The 20,617-nt window shown below is 36.7% G+C and overlaps 1 protein-coding gene across 2 annotated transcripts in view; it reads right to left on the bottom strand.

The window, feature by feature from the left end:
* MLLT3 (MLLT3, super elongation complex subunit) overlaps positions 1 to 20,617 on the bottom strand; it is a 283,980-nt gene that overhangs the window by 17,930 nt on the left and 245,433 nt on the right. For both annotated transcript variants that reach the window (XM_025360181.1, XM_025360182.1), the window contains exons 6-7: positions 4,258 to 4,333; positions 2,085 to 2,214 (exon numbers count right to left, since the gene is read on the bottom strand). In XM_025360181.1, coding sequence (XP_025215966.1) covers positions 2,085 to 2,214; positions 4,258 to 4,333 — 206 coding nt within the window. The remainder of the gene's footprint in view (positions 1 to 2,084; positions 2,215 to 4,257; positions 4,334 to 20,617) is intronic.

The following is a 20,617-nucleotide window of genomic DNA, read 5'->3' as shown; positions in this document are numbered from 1 at the left end:
CATAAATGAAACTTCATAAAGAATGTGGAAAACAGCCCTGCACCACTGACAGCACAGAGTGACATCTAAGGATTGAACATGTGGAGCCCGGCATGCTAGAACCACTACCAATCATTTCTACTGTGTCATTATTCAAGGCTGTCTCCAGTTCTCAACACTGATACAACAATTCATTGGAAATACGCTACAACAACACAAAGAAATGGTATGTTTGGAATAACTGCTTTGGAAAACTACAATGATATCTTTTAAAAATTAAACAAGTAAAGACAATACACACCACCTCCTCCCCATTTTTTCTTTTCAGAAGAAAATGGAATTTTCTTTTATCCACAATAGGAGAGATTTCTTTATTCTACCGTGCTGAATGTAGTCCTCCCTCAGAGATGTCCTCTTTCAGTGTTTGCTCCCCATTTCTCTGGTTATATAGCACCTAATGTAATATGCTTCTCAGAAACAGAAACTGTTTTAGAAATCAGGATAGTTTTTCTTTCACTCTGAATAGGCAATCACATTCTAGCTCTATAATGTATTCAGACAGACAAGATACAAGATAGGAAATGAAAAGGATACACTGGGACATCCTTTTAGCAAAAACTGATAGAACTTGTTTTTCTTAACTAAATTACATTAATGAAGTGTTCAGTTGAAGCGCTGTTTTAAAATGCTTCTTGAGTGAAGTGGAAGGCTGAGTATTTAAACTGATTAAACAGTTGAGACTTCACAAGTGCAGTGAAGATCAAATGTTACACTGGCACTGCCATGCTAACACAGCACATGTCAGGCGGGGAACAAGAAAAGCAGCCGCCACAATGTATATCTATATCAGATGACTCACAAGCCTATATGATGACCACACGGACTCAGGGGTTGAAGCAATAAGTAGGTGGGCAGCAATTAATCACAGAATATCCAGATCTTCTAAATAACAACTTGGGAAATCATCTAAATAAGTCACGCAGTTTTCATCAGCTAAATTTGAGAGCAGCCAGTGGTCAGGATTTTGGTTAGTATAAGTAAGCTACTTTAAGTTTCAGTCATTTTGAGGTCTTTTTTCCCCTACTAGTTTCCTTTTTATCCGACAAAAGACTTCTAAAGGGAAATGTTATAAGGCCATGGTCATATTAAAGAGGTTATATTCTCCTATTTAAAAGGAATGCTGACAGGTAAGTCCGAGAGACAAGGAGAGAAACAGGGGTTGAATATGACCATAAAAAACAGTCACTGAGATATCTGATGGGGCACACACCCTAAGGAGGCTCTTCTCAGAGGATAAAGCATTGGCAATTAGGAATCATCCTCTCTAGCTTGGGTTAATACTGCATTTTTTTTTTTTTTTAAATCTTAGGGTCTTCTACATAGTAATGGATAACAGGGAAAGATTTAATGTAATATGTTATAAATGTAATTGGATTTTAAGTTCAAGTAGATTGTATTTTTTCCACTCAAGACAAATTAAAGTAAGCATGCCTATTTGTTTTCCTCATGATAAAGAAATAAAATCCTCAGGGCAATTTCAAGTTGACTATTAATTATAAGTCACATGAATTACCATCTTATAATACAGAATTATGCCTCACAGCATTAAAGCTACTTAAGGCACCTAATTGTCAGCACACTTAAAAGGAATTTATTTTTTGGAAAACACATAGGTGATCCTAGTTTTAATTAGGTCACACACACAATTCGCTAGAGCCAATTATGTATTTCTAACTACCATCAGCAAACACATTTCTTTAAATTCTGAGAATATCTCCAGCAGTCGATTGACACAAACTCTTTAAATGAAAACAGACTTTAGTTCAACAGTCAGTCATGCCACTTGGCATACATTTCCAAGGACAAGGACATCTAATGTGACTTTTTCCTATAAAATTTTTAGAGGAAAAGTCTCTTTCTGAGAAAAAGGAGAAATAGTTCCCTGTAAAGCAGGTGTAGGCATGCCAAGGAGACCCTGCATCAAATGAATGTGACCATCTACTACCGTTTTTGGTGTTTCACACCTTTGCTGTGATCATCCCAGCAGGGCTTGTGAAAGAGTCTGACTTCATCACAGGCAAACCCTTTCCTTCCAAGACACTCACCTGCGACTTCGGCTGCCTCCTCTATTTACAGGTCTCTCCATTTCAGAGTCATTGTCGTTATCCTCCACTTCATCTGATTCCTCCTCATTGTCATCGGAATGCAGATCTTTCATTATAGACCTCAAAGGACCTGAGTAGTGACAACGAACCACAGACAATCAAACATATACTCAAACACACTTAGTCATATTAGAAACAGGGGGATGCTTACCAGCACTGAAGACTTGTTAAAAATAATCATCACATATATTTATACAATTTACAAGGCAAATTTGGTATAGTTTCTAAAATGCAATCTCTCCCAAAACACTATTGTTTTCATAAGATTCCCAAAATGTTCATTAAAGAATCTCTATTTTCTAGGAATTTTTTTTCTGTGTATTTTTCTTCCCTAAGAAAAATTGCACATAAAAAGAAAAAGAAAAATCTATTAGTAAATTGAATGTTTTGTTAGGTTAATCCATGTATTGAAAAGTTGAGATTAATAAATCACTGTGGTTGTAACTTGTTCTTGGCAATGTAGCCTTTGTGTGGTAGTTTTTGATCTAGTAAGGTTTAGCTGTTCCTTTTATTTCAAGGTCAATTTCAGGTCAAGCAAGCATTTCAGTCAAGTTCAGATTATAAAGTATTTCAATTCCATGGTGTAATATCCTACCTCTGATCTTCATATTGATCTTGGACACAAGGTCTTGTCGCAGCAATTTTAAGCAGCCAATTTTCATTTTACTTTTTAAGAAATTACTGGCACAATACCAACAAGTATAAACATAAATAAGACCATGTAATAAATCAGGTACACAGAAAAATCAGGACAGTATCCAGTATCAGACAGGAAAAAGAAAAAAACCAAATTCTAATTTTATTCTAGAACAGGACAGAAATGAAAACACACACACACAAACACAAACTGGTGTGGCTTATTTTCACTTTACTAGGCTAAATGTGACCAAAAAAATAGGTAGTTTTAATCTTAACAGAAGAGGTTATAAAGACAATGAAGAAAGAGAGACACTTTCATTCTGGAATAGGCAATTCCTAAAGTCTCATCTATGACAGGGATATCTAAGCTATTACTATCTTGACTCCCTACCATCTCACATTCTGCAAAACCCAAATTTTTCTGCTTTTGTAGTGGGCTTATTTCTTTGGAAGTCAGTGAAACGAGACCTCTGAATAGCCAAAACGATTACTGTCTTTTATTTTATTTTTTTCCTAGAAGCTTAGCCTTAGTCCAAACACATACAACAATTTAATCCTTTTCAAAACATTCAAGGCCATCAGGAATTCAGTGTGGTCAATGAAAAAGGTAATGTTCAATACTATGCTAAAACACAAATTCTACTTTGATACCTATGCATTTTTCATGTAAAAAACAGTGTACATTTGAAAATTTTCCACATACACAAAAATGGAAAATTAGTTAAATATTCTAGTTTAAATGTCTTTGTTCTGAATTTAACACTTGATCATGAGTAAAGAAAAATATATATTTAAAAGACAGCCAATTAGTATTGCTTTAAAAAAAGACTATTAACACGTAGGAAAAAAAATATGTCCAGGAGGAAAAATGAAAACCTATTTCCCTATGTCAAAGCCTCTTAAAGCTTTTGCTCTTGTATTTCCTTTGGGAACTCCCTGGGATGGGCTGTGTCTATAATCCTTTAGTAGCAATGAGAATCTGATGGCAGGGACTGGAAAAAGGGGAATTTCTAGAGCCTTGCCTTGCACATCAGAACAATACTCAACTGCATTCCTAAGGGAAATAAATACAACTGCATAAAAGCCTAATTATGATTCAAATAATAAAACAGTATAAGATAGGTGATAAATCAACGCATTAAGATGTTTTGTTTTGCTTTTTCTTTTTTTTTGAGACGGAGTCTCGCTGTGTCGCCCAGGCTGGAGTGCAGTGGCGCAATCTTGGCTCACTGCAACTTCCGCCTCCCAGGTCCAAGGGATTCTCCTGCCTCAGCCCCCCGAGTAGCTGGGACTACAGGCACGTGCCACCACGCCTGGCTAATTTTTTGTATTTTTAGTAGAGACAGGGTTTCACCATGTTAGCCAGGATGGTCTTGACCTCCTGACCTCGTGATCCACCTGCGTCGGCCTCCCAAAGTGCCATTAAGATGTTTTATGAGAAAAGCGTCTCCTAGTTTGCAGGAGATGTTGATACCTTGTTGCCTGGTCTGGGATGGTGTGAAGCTGGAGCTGGAGCTGGAGCTGGAGCTGGCAGGACTGGGTTGTTCAGACTTTAAAGAAGAATAAAAAGGCACCATCAATAAATTTATGGGATACCACACATCTAAAGTTGAAAACAGTATTGTTGCTCAAACCATCCTCTGCAAAAACCGTGATGCATTTCATTATGTAAATTACTAACACAGGAGAGTCATGTTGTCTTTTGTTGTGCCCACCTTATTTTTATTGGATGCAGAAAAAAGTATAAAAACTCAAGAATGAAGAGATAAACACCTGGGTGTAACATGAGAAAAGGGCCTGGCTTTGATTTCACTCCTATGTTTACTGCTATACAGGTCTCCTTTTCATCTTAGATATAAAATACTTCTTTATTATACTTTAAGTTTTGGGATACATGGGCAAAATGTGCAAGTTTGTTACATAGGTATACATGTGCCATGGTGGTTTACTGCACCCATTAACCCAACATCTATGTTAGGTATTCCTCCTAATGCTATCCCTCCCCTAGCCCCCGAACCCCGACAGGCCCTGGTGTGTGTGGTTCCCCTCCCTGTGTCCATGTGTTCTCATTGTTCAACTCCCACTTATGAGAACATGTGGTGTTTGGTTTTCTGTTCTTGTGATAGTTTGCTGAGAATGATGGTTTCCACCTTCATTCATGTCCCTGCAAAGCACATGAACTCATCCTTTTGATGGCTGCATGGTATTCTATGGTGTATATGTCCCACATGTTCTTTATCCAGTCTATCACTGATAGGCATCTGGGTTGGTTCCAAGTCTTTGCTATTGTGAATAGTGCCGCAATAAACATAAATGTGCATGTGTCTTTATAGTAGAATGATTTATAATCCTTTGGGTATATACCCCATAATGTGATTACTGGGTCAAATCGTATTTCTGGTTCTAGATCCTTGAGGAATCACCACACTGTCTTCTACAATGGTTGAACTAATTTACACTCCTACCAACAGTGCAAAAGCATTCTTATTTCTCCACATCCTCTCCAGCATCTGTTGTTTCCTAACTTTTTAATGACTGCCATTCTAACTGGCTTGAGAGGGTATCTCATTGTGGTTTTGATTTGCATTTCAAAAGAAGACATTCAAGCAGCAAACAAACATATGAAAAAAAGCTCATCACTGGTCATTAGAGAAATACAGGTCTCTTTCTAAGAGATACCTTGATTACCCTTTCTGTAATGTTTGATTGACTCAACTGGTTAAAACATAGTGGTAATGAGGCTAAGGTCATTAGTTCAATCACATTATGAGCCAGTTAATTTAACTGCGGCCCTAGGCCATGACCCAACCCTAACCCTTTTCATCCACAGTTCGCAAATGGAGGCCAATATTCACAAATGACAGGTCCAAATGAGTCAAGGGAAAATGTTGCCATTCTTCTTTTTTGTAAATTCTCTTTAATTCCACAACCTATTAGCGGCAAGGAAAGAGTGTCATACACACACCTCAATCTCTTGCTCTCTATGAATTCTCCTTATCCTTTTGTAACCAGAAAGTTCCACATCATCCAACTCAGTTCTCTTCCTTCTCCAAAACCACTGAAATACAGTGGAAGTATCATGTTTTCTTGTTAGAGGTATGACAGTATTGCACTGCCTCTGATGTGTCTTTGCTTCCAGATAGTCTGTAGACTGCCAGCACTTGAAAAATTAGGGATCTGTCTTGTGCTTCTTGTAATCCTCTTGTACTAGCATAATGCATTGCATACAAGAGGCACTTTTTATCGGTGACGAAAGACAGCACATTAGGCCCTGTGTTCCACCGTCTGCCACAGTTTTATTGAAAGACTTCATGGCAGCTAAAGACAAGCAAAACAGACACATGGACGTAAGTGTGCAAAGATACTGGTCATACCAACAAACTTGAATTTTACATATTTAAGGCTAAATTTATTTCAAAATAACTTAGTAATGTTCTTACAACCAAATTTATTTCCATCCTAATTTTAATATGCTCATAGTCTTAACTACGTATTTGAGAATATTTGCGGTTTCCTGCGTATAGAACAAATCTTTTTACTCCAAGGTGACCAAATTCGAGGACAAACTAAGAGCACAACCAAAAATCACTAAATGAGGATGAGAATCTCAGTTTATATTTGTTTCTCACCACTGCTTTTCTCATCTACCCTTCCAGCACTGAATTCTCACCCCCTTCTCCCAAGGTAGCACCAAGCTCTACCAACTTGGACACAAGGAAACACTTTCAGACATTCCTAATGCACAATTCACATCCTCAGGCTTGATGGGAAAGCAGGTGTCAGCAATCTACCATTCATTCTGCAGGAAAAGAGCCAGACAGGATCTCTAATGAGCAGCAGGCGGCCTACCAACCCTTTAGCACTGTAAGATTGACTTGAGGATTGTAGCACAATGTCTTACACATTGCTGTTTGTGGGTCACAAAGAAAAGTTGGTTTACAAGTACAAATGCTCTGTGAGGTACTCTTCATTTCTGTTGAGTGGCTCTTCTACTGTTGAGCCCCAATGGCGAGTTACACAACTGAAAGAGCATTCAGTTGGCATTTATGTGCACTGCCCAGCTGCAAAACATTTCTCCCAGGGCTTGCAGAGTACTCCTCTTCCTCTCCAAGTTGCTCTTTTCAGCCATGAAAAGTGCCTGCAAATGATATTATTTTGATAGCTCTGGAAACCATCTGGGAGCCGAAAAAGAGGTTTCCTTACAGTGAGCTGAGAGAGCTCTAATTCCTCATCCTGCCTGGCCAGTTCACATTGTATTGGACTTAAAGGAGCCACTCTGCCAGAGCTATTGCTGAGAATGACATTAGCTAGGATGACAAGAGAGGATGGTGGCCATCTCTCCAACTACCTCACATGAAACATGACTCATCTGTCTCAAGCATCATGTCAATTCCAGAACCAAACCAGGAGGCAGACTTCTTTCAGCTTCTTACCCATAAATAAGGTTAATAATTCCACAGTTGCTGATCACCAAAAAACCCACAAATAGGAACATAACACAACAGGAAAAAGGGCTTTTTATTCATCATTTATGATTAAGACCTTGCCTCTGCCACAAAGTATTTGAGAAGTTTTACAAAAAAAGACATTAATTCTACAAGGACATTAAAGTAGAAAGTTTAAAGCAAAAGAGCTGGATAAAAAAGGATAAAATGCTGAAGAGTGGGTAACAAAGCAATGTCCTGAAAGCTTTTAGTAGTCAGGACAGAACAAGCATTTGTGGAAGATAAGACCTTTAAAATTATCTAAGGCAGTGAATCTCACACTTTTGTGGACAATAGAACCACAGGAGGACTTGTTAAAACACAGCCTGCTGCCCCACCCAGGAGTTACAGATTCAACAGATCGAGGGACATGGGTGAGTGGACCGGACCCTGGAATTTATACAACATCACAGGTAATGATGATGCTGCAGGTCCAGGGACCAACCACGCTGATGAGAACCACTGATCAAGGACCCAGAGACTGATAATCACAGAAATTCAACAAAATTAGCTGGGAGAAGCCTATATATGATGAGATTCTGATTTAATAGGTTGATAGTGGAGATCCAGGCATGTTTATAAAAAGCTCACAAGAGATACTGATGAAAACTACAGGATGAGGCCGCTGATTCTATATTAGCTTGCCTTTCTTCACTAAATACACACATACAAACACATTTTTGAAAGAATTTTAAATTTAAGAAAGCATGAGTATATACATCATGAGAAAATTAGAAAGAAAAATAGACTTATCCAGAGGCAGTCTGAAAGAATACAATTGCCACTCAATGAAAACATTTACGAAGCGTGTACAACCATGTTGTGGTGGAGACACCTTAAACTAACTTAATCTGCCTAGTACAGAATTCACCTGCATGTTAACTGCTCAAAGAGCCACTCTGACACTAGAGGAGGCTGACACTGTCTTACATTTCATTAAGTCCAACCAACAGAATTGCAGTTCACTGTGAGTTATGTATTTTATTTTTAAAATGTCATATTTATCTTCCAAACACAAACCAAGGATGATTATGTAAACTAAAGAAGGTCACTTGCTTTACACACAAAAAACAATCATCATAAACAGGGCTACATGAAGATCTTTACAGGCCCTAAGGATTGCCAAGATATAATATTCTCCTTTCCCCACCCTACCCCGTAAGAAACATTTTAAATATGTGTCTGTGTCTGTGTGCATGTGAGGGCGTGCACATGTGTGAATGCTAAATCAAAAATTCAGAGAAGTCCAATGAGGTTCTGATTTTTCCCCCTTGCTCAGTAATATAACACTTGTTTTTAAAATATCAAAATTCTCCCCACTAGAAAAATGTCTTACTTCTTCTTGCTGATCCTCTAACCACATGCTTACCTGACCTACTGGGTAATGAAACACTATGCATGTAGTTTCTTTCAATGGTATGTTCCACAGTGATAAAAGTACAGACATCCTTTGTTTCATCATTGCCATTTTGCCAACAATTTGTGTTCACTTCATGTCTCTGCATCACATATTGGAAATTCTTGCAACATTTCAAACTTTTTCATTATTATTATACCTGTTACAGTGATCTGAGGTCAGTGATCTTTGATGCTACTATTGTAATTGCTTTGGGGGCACCACACACCGCGTCCATGTAAGATAGCAAACTTAATAAATGTGTATGTCTAACTGCTCTACCAACCTGTCAATCCCCAACTCCCTCCTTCTCCTTGGGCCTTCCTATTCCCTGAGATACAATAATATTGAAATTAGGCCAATTAATAATCCTACAATGGCCTCTAAATGTTCAAATGAAAGGCAGAGTCACACGTCTCTCTCTTTTTTTTTTTTTTTTTTTTGAGATGGAATTTCACTCTCATTGCCCAGGCTGGAGTGCAATGGCATGATCTCAACTCCCTGCAACCTCCACCTTCCAGGTTCAAGCCATTCTCCTGCCCTAGACTCCGATGTAGCTGGGACTACAGGCATGCACCAATAAGCCTAGCTAATTTGTATATTTTTGGTAGAGATGGGGTTTCACCATGTTAGCCAGGCTGGTCTCAAACTCCTGACCTCAGGTGATCCACCCGCCTTGGCCTCCCAAAGTGCTGGGATTACAAGCATGAGCCACTGCACCCAGACACATTTCTCACTTTAAATCAAAGCTACAAATGATTAGGCTTAGTGAGAAAGGCATGTGGAGAGGTGATAGGTCAAATGCTAGGTTTCTTGCACCAAATATTTAGCCAAGTTGTGAATGCAAAGGAGAAGTTCTTGAATGGAATTAGAAGTGCTACTCCAGTGAACTCATGAATGATAAGGAAGCAAAACAGGCTTTTTGTTGATATGGAGAAAGCTGTAGTGGTCTGGATATAAGATTACACCAGCCACAATACTCCCTTAAACCAAAGCCTAATCCAGAGCAAGGCCTAATTCTAATTTTATAAAATCTGAGAGGTGAGGAAGCTGCAGACGAAAAGTTTGATGCTAGTAGAGGTTGGTTCATAAGGTTTAGGGAAATAACCCATCTCTGTAACATCAAAGTGCAAGTTGAAGCAGCAAGAGCTGATATAGAAGCTGCAGCAAGTTATCCAGAAGATCTAGCTAACAACATTGATGAAGGTGGCAACAACAAACAGATTTTCTATGTAGATGAAACAGCCTTCTACTGGAACAAGATGCCATCTAGAGCTTTCACAGCTAGAGAGAAGTCAAGGCCTGGCTTCAAAGTTTCAGAGGACAGGCTGACACTCTTTTAGAGGCTAATACAACTGGTGAATTTAAGTTGAAGCTAATGCTCATTTATTATTCTGAAAATGTCCTAGGGCCCTTAAGAATTATTATAAATATACTTTCTCTGCGCTATAGGAATGGAACAACAAAACCTGGATGACAGCACATCTGTCTACAGCGTGGTTTACTGAATAGTCTGAGCCCACTGTTGAGACATACTACTCAGAATAAAAGATCCCTTATCAAAATATTATTGCTCATTGACAATGTATCTGGTCACCTGAAAGCTCTGCTGGAGATGCACAAGGAGATTAACATTGTTTTCATGCCTGCTAACACATCTATTCTGTAGCTCATGAATCAAGAAGTAATTTTGGCTTTCAAGTTTATTAAGAAATACATTTTGTAAGGCTACAGCTGCCATAGATAGTGATTCCTCTGATGTATCTGAGCAAAGTAAATAAAAAACCTTCTGGAAAAGGATTCACTATTCTAGATGCCATTATGAACATTCATGATTCACAAGAGAAGATCAAAATATGAACATTAAAAGGAGTTTGGAAAAAGCTGAATTCAACCTTCATGGATGAGTTCGAGGGGTTCAAGACTTTAGTGGAGGAAGTCACTGCAGATGTGGTGGAAACAGCAAGAGAACTAGAATTAGGAGTGAAGTCTAAAGACATGACTGAATTTCTGCAATCTCATAACATTTGAACAGATGAGGAGTTGCTGCTTATGGATGAGCAAAGAAACTGGTTCTTGAGATGGAATCTACTCCTGGTGAAAAAGCTAGGAACATTGTTGAAATGACAATAAAGAATTTAGAATATTATATGAATTTAGTCGATAAAGCAGTGGCAGGGTTTGAAAGAATTGAGTCCAATTCTAAAAGTTCTACTGTGTGATGAAACAACCTCACATGCTACAGATAAATCTTTTGCAAAAGTAAGAGTCAATCCATGCAGCAAACGGCATTGTCTTATTTTCTTTCTCTCTCTCTCTCTCTCTTAGACAGAGTCTCACTCTGTCACCCAGGCTGGAGTGCAGTGGCGCCATCTTGGCTCACTGCAAGCTCATTCACGCCATTCTCCTGCCTCAGCCTCCTAAGTAGCTGGGACTACAGACACCTGCCACCACGCCTGGCTAATTTTTTTTTTTTTTTTTTTGGTATTTTTAGTAGAGATGGGGTTTCACTGTGTTAGCCAGGATGGTCTCAATCTCCTGACCTCATGATCCACCCGCCTTGGCCTCCCAAAGTGCTGGGATTACAGGCGTGAGCCACTGCATCTGGCCTGCATTGTCTTATTTTCAAAAATTACCACAGCCACTCATATCTTCAGCGCCCCAATCGATCAGTAGTCATCAGCATCTGGGTGAGAACTTCTACCAGCAAAAAGACTATGACTAGCTGAAGGCCCAGATAATTGTAAGCATTTTTGGCAACAAGGTATTTTTAATAAGGTAATGTATACTGTCACACTTAATAGATTATGATATAGTAGAAATATAACTTTTATATGTACTGGGAAACCAAAAACTTCACATGCCTACTTTTATTGTGCTATTTGCTTTATTACAGTTGTCTGGAACCTAACTTGCAGTGTCTCAAAGGTATGCCTACATATGCTTAAGTATCTTAATTCTACTGCTTGATAGTATATTTTGGGGAAGATTGCTTAAACATTAGTTTGCTCATAGAGTGAGGGCACTGAACCTCATATAGAAGTGATTATCTTAAATTGATATAATAAAGTGAAAACACCTAGCACACTGCTGTTCTAATGGTAGCTAATCAACATTTGGTTGTTACTATTATTTACAATAGGTCACATACTCCTCTACTGCCTAAAACAAGATATATCTTTACTACCAAAACAATGGGCCTACCAGGATCTGCAATGCAATCTTCAACATTAAATGGCTGTGCAAAATCATTTTGTAATGGATTTTCTACAGCGTATTACTTTTGTCCAAGACAAGTAAGAAAAACCACATGTTTACAACTAGAAGTGTTTCAAAAGAGAGCACCTGTCAAGGTGGATCACAGGAGAAGGCCTGCATAAGCTGGCACTGATCCTGTACTGAGAGCACACTTCCTCCTTAGGTAACAGATGTCAGAAGTAGTTCTGTCTTTTCTAATGGGCAACTATATTTATGAACAGAATTTTGGTGACTTGATCTTTAAAGCTATCAAAATAAAAATAGTGAAAAAGGAAAGAATACAGTATAACTAGTTAAACAGAAATTATTTCAGACACATTGCTACACGTTTCATAAAATGTAACCTCATTAGTTACATTATGAAAATGTAACTTTTCATAAAATGTAAACCTCACCTGGAAACAGAACACCTATAGCCTGCTATAAAGATTATCTCTTCTTTCACAAATATCCAGAAAGACTGTGGATGAATACTAACAAAAGAAGAAAATACAAATATAAGACACTTTATTTACTTCTCCGTTCAATTTTCATCATGCCTGACTGAAGTACTAGGTTCTTCTGACAGTTTTGGTCCTTCTTTCATTAAAAAAAAAATCATCTTACACATACACATTATACAGCTTTTCTTTTTGTTTAACATAAAAAAAACACTTAAAAGTCTACCTCATTTAGTTTCTCCTCTGTAAGAAACTGAAAATAATTCACTCAATTTTTAAATATACATTTTTAAAAATAACAGGCTAGGTGCAGCGGCACGTGCCTGTAATCCCAGCACTTTGGGAGGCCAAGGCAGGAAGATTGCTTGAAGCCATTAGTTCAAGACCAGCCTGGGCAACATAGTGAGATCCCCATCTCTACAAAAAAATAAAAATATTAGCCAGGCTTGATGAAGTGTCCCTATAGTCCCAACTACTTAGGAGGCTGACGCAGGAGGATCCCCTGAGCCCAGGAGTTTGAGGCTGCAGTGCGCTATGGCTATGCCACTGCACTTCAGTTTGGGTGGCAAGACTCTGTCTCAAAATAAAAGATGTAACATCCATGCCAAACAATTGTGGAAAAATGATTTCCATCAGATGAGTGAAATGTATCTTACCAATTCCCATTAATGGGTAAAATATTGAGATAGCTATGTCAATAAAAGGTAAGGCCAAATTTAAACAAAGAAGTACTGAAAAGTGATAAAACAATATTCCAGTTATGTTGACCTAACAAGCTATGCACTAGTGAATTATTAAAAGCCAGAATCAAGAGAAATTTTGTTTTCATTTAGTTTTACATTAGTAACTGCTTCAAAAACATGCTAAAAGAACAAAACTTTGTTATTTAAAAAGATACATAAAAATGAGATTGAATAAACATCAGTAACTCTAACCTCATGATGTATTTTTGTGTAGCTCTATCATATTCCTTATTTCATTTGCACTACCACTAGTAAGGCGAGTGATATGGATTGAATTATGCCCCCTGTACCCCAAAATTCACATGTTGAAGCCCTAATCCCCAGTGTCCCAATACGATAGTATTTGAAGACCTTTGGAAGGTAATTAGGTTTAAAATGAGGTCAAGAATGTAGGGCCCTCTTGATGGAATTGGTGTCCCTGTAAGAACAGACACCAAAGAGCTTGCTTCTTTTCTTTCTTACTATGTGAGGACATAGCAAGGAGGCAGCCATCTGCAATCCAGGAAGAGAGACCTTACCAGGTTCCTTGTTGGACTTCCCAGCCTTTAAAACTAACTGCAAGAAATAAATTCCTGTTGCTTAAGACATCCAGTCTATGGTATTTTGTTATGGCAGCCCAAGCTAAGATAGCAGGGTGCATTTTAGATCAGTATTTCTCATATGGTAAAACTGAAGCACACAGTAAGATTAAGTGACCAGGGGTAATATTTAGGTGAATTAAAACTGGATTTTCTGACTTCTAGTCCAATGCTCTTCGTACTGCAACTATTAACTTTGAAAAAGTACAATTAATTTAAAGCAGTATTCTGAACACACTAACACCCTTTTATAAATTAGGGACAGGGAACAAAGTTTTGTCACTACAGAATATGTAAGGAATATCCTTTGTCCCCAAGATACATCTTCTGATCCACCCCAAAGCAAACCAGTGGGAAAACAAAACACTTCATCCCAGGGGAGTTAATGTGTCTGATCCATTGCTTCTAACATTTGTCCAATCAATATTACAACGAATCCTGGCTAGGAACCTCGCTATTTCAGTAAGCTTTTTTTTTTTTTTTTTTTTTGAGACGGAGTCTCGTTCTGTCTCCCAGGCTGGATGGAGTGCAGTGGCGTGATCTCAGCTCACTGCAAGCTCCGCCTCCCAGGTTCACACCATTCTCCTGCCTCAGTCTCCTGAGTAGCTGGGACTACAGACGCCCACCACCACGCCCGGCTAATTTTTTGTATTTTTAGTAGAGATGGGGTTTCATCGTGTTAACCAAGATGGTCTCGATCTCCTGACCTCGCAATCTGCCCGCCTCGGCCTCCCAAAATGCTGGGATTACAGGCGTGAACCACTGCGCCCAGTCTTCAGTAAGCTCTGTAAAGGAAAACAGGAAGTTTCTTCTCTGAACTACCCTAATCCTCTTGAGACTGGCATTAATAGGACCAATGAGCACATCAGGCAACACAGTACAATCATATATTTTATTTACCTTCAAGTGATCTACCCAATTTTCCTAACTCTTCAATATAAATCCCATAATATCCAAGGAAAAAAATACCATTTAAAGCTTTAAATAACCTATTAACAGCTCCTTCTTTCAAAACAAGGTGGAACTGGGGAAAGAACACTAGAGTGCAACCTTTATTGCCAGACACTTACTCAAGTCTGTAACCACAGAGAAGACTCTACAGCTCTTTTTAGTAGATGCTCTCCATTTGTATTATGACAACTTGAATGAGTTTGATGTTAGATTAGAATCATATTTAGCCTCTGGGGTTCTTATGTTATCAAAAGCAATTGTGATACCCATCATTTTCTGGTGACAGAGCAAGATCCTAAGAATTACCCTCTCAACTGTTAGCAAAACAGGAAATGTCCTTATTTCTGTTATATTTTCAACTTACAGATACAAAATCACCCTGGATGCCAAGATAACTGGCTTGTATTGAGGTGCCTGTTTTTACAATTGCATTTAATTTCTTCATTATTATCATAATCTTTACTATTATTATTAAATGCTGTCATTTGGACTTATCACTACTTGTCTGAGAATAGAAAATGTCATTAGGAAATAAAATGGCCTTGGGGAGCAAGGGTCTATAAATCTCTCCATAAGACCCTTTTCCACATGTAGGGATGGCTATCATTTTCTTTCAGCTTCCTCTCTTTTAAGCAGAAGAGCCTCAAGTCTTTTATCTCTCATCACCATTTGTACTTGAAAGGCTGCTACTATTGTAGCCAGAACATGTGCTCTTTCAAAACATTCAGTTGTTGCAAGATGTGTTCTAAGATCACTGGCTGAAGAATCCTTGGTAAGAGCTTTGAGAATGAGAAATCATCTGAAAACAGACCACTTACAGTCACACCACCTATAAGCACAGTACTATTTTTGAGCAAAGACCACATGTATAAAAGCTGAATTTCACAACTGACCTTTAACTACACCACTTAGTTGTGATGCCAAAGACATATCTTTTAGCTGTGTTTTTTTTTTCTCTTTTGTGTGTTTTGAGAGTGATGGGTAGAGAAAGAATGTCACAAGTGAGAGTGCTCAGAGCTGTAATTCCTCACAGAAGAGAAATAGGAAGGAAAAAGTTTCCTGATAGAACTGCCCCATAATTAATTGTTAGTGGAGTTGACCAATGAACATCGAAACACCACTACTTATCAGTTTACAATGAGATCTTGAAATTACTGTCAGAACTATTCAGTTACTTGTGAAATAACCCTCCTGTGCAGAGCATAAGAAACTTAAAATAGTGGAAAATCACTTTTGTCTTCTCAACATTTATAACGGCAACATTGAACTGAACACTGAATTCAACGAAGTCATAAAAAGTACACTATGGCTGTAGGGCTCAGTATTGGATTATAAAGATTAAAGTATATTTTGGATTATAAAAAAGTATTAAAGTAAATTAAATAGAATGAATTCAGGAAACAAACGTGATAATGAAATAACTAAAACAGATATATCTGAAGAGATTATTTTGACAAGACATTTAACTACATTTCCTTATTAACTTTAACATTTTTTAAAAATGAGTTACTTTAAAATGTTCATAAAGCATTTGATTGACACCAATATAATCTTTACAGATTTACACAGATGTCAAGAAGTATTAATTTTAATATGTGGACTATCTTACAGTATTTTCCCGATTAAATGTGAAACCTGGATTTACTATCATGACAGTGACATTAAAAGTTTATTTTATTTGCTAAGAACTTATGTCTATGGTAGTTTGACTTTTAATATAACCAAAATCCATTAGGGAAAAAGTGTTGACTTAAGACTACCTCATCTTCACCGGTCAAAAATGCAACATTTTCTCATTATCAGCTTATAAAACAAAGACTATGGATAGTTGCAAGGGTTATTTCTTTACAAGCCTTGTATCTTCCTACTAGAATTAGAATACTGGAGCTCTTTCCTCTATCTAGATCAAGGAACTCCATCGTTCTTTGGATGTGGGTATGCGCACGTATGTTTACATAGATGTGTGTAAGATAATCCATAGTAGTAAAAGAAAATAACAAGACCTCTTTTCACATTAGTCTTTTACTTTTAAATTTTCAATTTTTTGTATGTGTTTTCTTGTACATAATATGAAAGTGTAGCATAACTTATGCTTGTACATAATATGTTGGCTTACTATAATTTGGAAATGTACATATATTGGGGATACAGGTTTATAGGGAGAGAGGAGTTGTAATACCAACTCTATAAGTTTTAATTCTGTAATTTACCTGCTCAAATCTTATTTATATCACATGACTTCAAGTTCTGGAGTGATACATGCTAAATAAATAGGACAGTCTCATTACAACTCACACAGAGTGTATCCAGATTTTTGCCATTTTACAGTATTTTATGATAAAAATCAAACTAAAAGCTTAAAAGTTTACTTTTTATATTTATACTGTAAACAGTTCCTTATTGAAGAAGAGGTAACACAAACTTATTTAAAAGATTTTAAAGTGCACACAGATTTTCTGAAAAACCCAACACAGAATACTTTACATAATCCCCCTAGAAATTTGAAATTATTTGGGGCTCTATTTTAGAGTTTACTTTTATAGTGTTTACAGAAAATTATACAGTATTAAGTGAAATTGTTTATAATCAGTCTAAAGTACTATATTTACATTCACTTCTATTTAAAATGTTAAGTCCTAATAAAAAGTTTGTAAACATATAATTATTTTAAGAAGTCCTTCTATCTTAATGAAAATGAACTAAAATAGCAAAAACATGTTACATTTACAAGACAGCTCTCATGTGAAAACATTAGGAGATAGATTCTTTTGTTTTGTTCTCAATGTAGCCCCTTTACAAATGTGGTATTCAGAATCACATATTCCTTATTAGTAATATTAGATTCCTGTCCAGAATAGGAGGAATGCTGCTGCTTATAAGGCTCTAAAGGAACCTGCATTTCCATGCACACATCTTATATAAGCCTAACAGTTGCTTTTCTTCATAAATCAATCTATTGTTGCACTTCATAATGAGAAGGCAGATTTACTGCCTTTTACCGCCTTTTCTCACCATCAGAAAGATGCCTATTTGGGTAACAGAACGTTTCTCTTCTTCAAGGGTATTTGGGATTAGGGAGGCAGGGGCAAGAACCTTTAACATCTGCTCCCTTCAAATGAATGACACCTCTAGTTCTCACAGCCTGGACGCTGAAAAGCAAATACTCTAACTTGATAAAATTCTCTAACTTGAAGAAGCATAACACTTTAAATACACTGAAGTCCCATCTCTAAAACATACATTTGGGATTTAGAGGTTATACCACAAAACTAAAGAACACAGAATTTAGATTGTCACTCAAAAGCCCCCAAATCATCATCATAGTGAGAACAATTGGAGTTTAGAATAAAGACACTGGATTCATCATCTTGAATTTTCTCTAGCTCTAAAAGCAAATCTAAATTACTGGCTGGTAAGACTTTAATCATTTGAATCTCACTATGGTGCAGGAATAACAAAACAGTTTGCAATATAGACGACTTTCTTTTTATTTACTTAATTTTTCCCCTTAGGGAGAAATAGTTAAGAATTACAAACTTTAGATTTTAATTTTAAAACAATAAGAAGGCACTTGTCAGCATCTAATTCCTAACCATCTGCCTTTTAAAAATACACACACACACATACTCACCCATTCACTCCAGTTAGGCTTAACATTCTTAACAAGTAAGTAGATCTTGATGGATCTAAACAGAAGTTTCAGTAATCAGAGTCCTACTTTTGGAAACGAAGCTATCTTTAAACAGGCATCATGACTCTTACTAGCAAAAGCAGTTAACCATAAATTTAAAACAAATAGACACCATCCAAAACAAATAAATAAAGTGGGGCAGGTACTGGATTCAAGAAGAATCTCTATTTTTGAAGAAAACTAAATTACGTCTCCTCATTCATGAATATGTAGTATTGCCCGGTGAGCTAACATTCTTGTTACTTCAGGCTATCTTTTGTCACTTAAGCAATGGTTTTTGACAGTTTTACAGGCTGTTATCCCAAAGACTTCAGTATTTATGGCCTTTATTCACTTGGGCCTTCTACTCTTATCCACTGGTTACTAATCACTAAATAGATTTTTTTTTTTAAAAAAAAATGGGACTGAAATTAGCTCACAGGATGTCCTTCAACAATGGCAGCTCAGGACAGCACCGGTAAAGGTCTTCTCCTCAGCCTCTTTCTCTCTCTCTTCAATTTTCTCTTCCTACAGACAAGTTAATGAGGGTCCAGATCCACACTGTTCAATTAGAGCAATAGCACACATGATTTACAGCATTCTTAGGGGATGGTTTGGGATCGTTTCTGAATTGATCCTCAGAAACTCATTCAATTTCAAATATCTCAAGAATGATTTAAAGGCCTAACTTGTTTTTAATCTTCATGAAACAGGAGCAATTCCTACTCATGGAATCATTATTCAGGAAATATTATTCAGTTCTACAAACCCTACTATCCACACACACTTGCACATACAATTCAAATATGGATACTTTTAAAACTTCAACACATTTAGTTTATAACCTGCCATTCCAATTTCTTCCTACATAGTAAAGGCTGCTTATTACCTTTTATCCACTACACTTAAACACCACAGGCTGAAAAGCAAGGAGAAAACACAGACTGTTCTTTTCACTTAATTTCATCTGACTTAAACATCTCCTAAGAGATTGGATTGAAATACATAACAGAGTACATTCTCTTTTCTAGCTGGCTGCTGGAAACTTGAAAGTCAAATTAGTCTGGAAAGTGCTGTTTTCTTATAAACTAAAAATGTGAAAGCAAGCCGGAAATATTGATGTTATTATTCTCATGATCTTCCTGATGAACTGAGCAAATTGCAGAATTCTCTGAGAATGGGCTGAGCAATGGTGGGAGGAAGGGGAGAGACTAGCCTTAAAGAACCACTAAGGCTCCACTTACTGCTCCAAAATATAATTTACTAAATATGACTCTTCCTAGAATAAAAGGAACTTATTATGATCAGCTTCTATTTTCTCTGAAATCGCCCTGAAGTGAAATCTCAAAAGAAAATGCTCCAACAAAATATTTTAAACCTTTAGATATTTCCACATTTGGGTAGAAGCAACATGTCTTAGTGCATCAGAAAAACAATTTTATCAGGATTAGCATTCATATACAACATTTATATATAATATTAACTATTTGGACATCATGTGATTGCATTTAATTATAGAGATCCACAAAACAAATTCTCCTTGAATGTAGTTCCAGGAAAATTGATTTCTGCTGAAGAATGTGCATGCTTTCTGATATTCCAAATATAATATCCCATAACTGTTATATTTATCTAGGAAAAAAATGGCAGAACTTATTGCCCATGTGTAAAAAGCACATAACTCTGAACAAACGCTATGTTCTTTAAATTTTGTAACTACTTGTATTATTTGCCATGTATATTAACCTGTAAACCAATCTAAATTCCATTCAATCACATAACTATTAAACAAGTTAAAAATGAAATACATGTACTTATATAAGAATTTATATGGTTATATTTTTAATTTAATAAAACAACATTTTAATGTATAATTAAGGGCTAATTTTTACCAAATACCCTAGTGGTTAGGTAACAAGGGATATTCTGTTATTCTTCTGGTAAGTTAAATTTTGCAGTGTTTACTTTTATATTTAAAAATATGTGAATGGAGAAAATCATTTTGGATATATGAGTTTTCAACATATGATAAGCTATATAATCATGAAAAATGTAAGAACAATATTATTCTGAATGAAGATTCATTTCAGATTAGTAAGATAATTAGAGGTCTAATCCTTAGCTTCTCTGAAAATAAGAGAAATTATTTAATATGATAATTGTGAGTTAAAAAACCCTTCTTTTTTTTAATGTGCATTTAAACATTCACTGGTAGATAAAATACTTGTAAATTCTCCGAAGTCAGAGGAGAAGGGTATCTTTTTTCCTACTTTAAATCACTCTGGAGAAAAAATGCACACTGGGGCTCCTGTTT

The sequence above is a fragment of the Theropithecus gelada genome, chromosome 15, assembly GCF_003255815.1.
Source record: "Theropithecus gelada isolate Dixy chromosome 15, Tgel_1.0, whole genome shotgun sequence".
Taxonomy (NCBI): domain Eukaryota; kingdom Metazoa; phylum Chordata; class Mammalia; order Primates; family Cercopithecidae; genus Theropithecus; species Theropithecus gelada.
The sequence above is the reverse complement of the archived record's forward strand: the minus strand, read 5'-3'. Positions and strand labels throughout refer to the sequence as shown.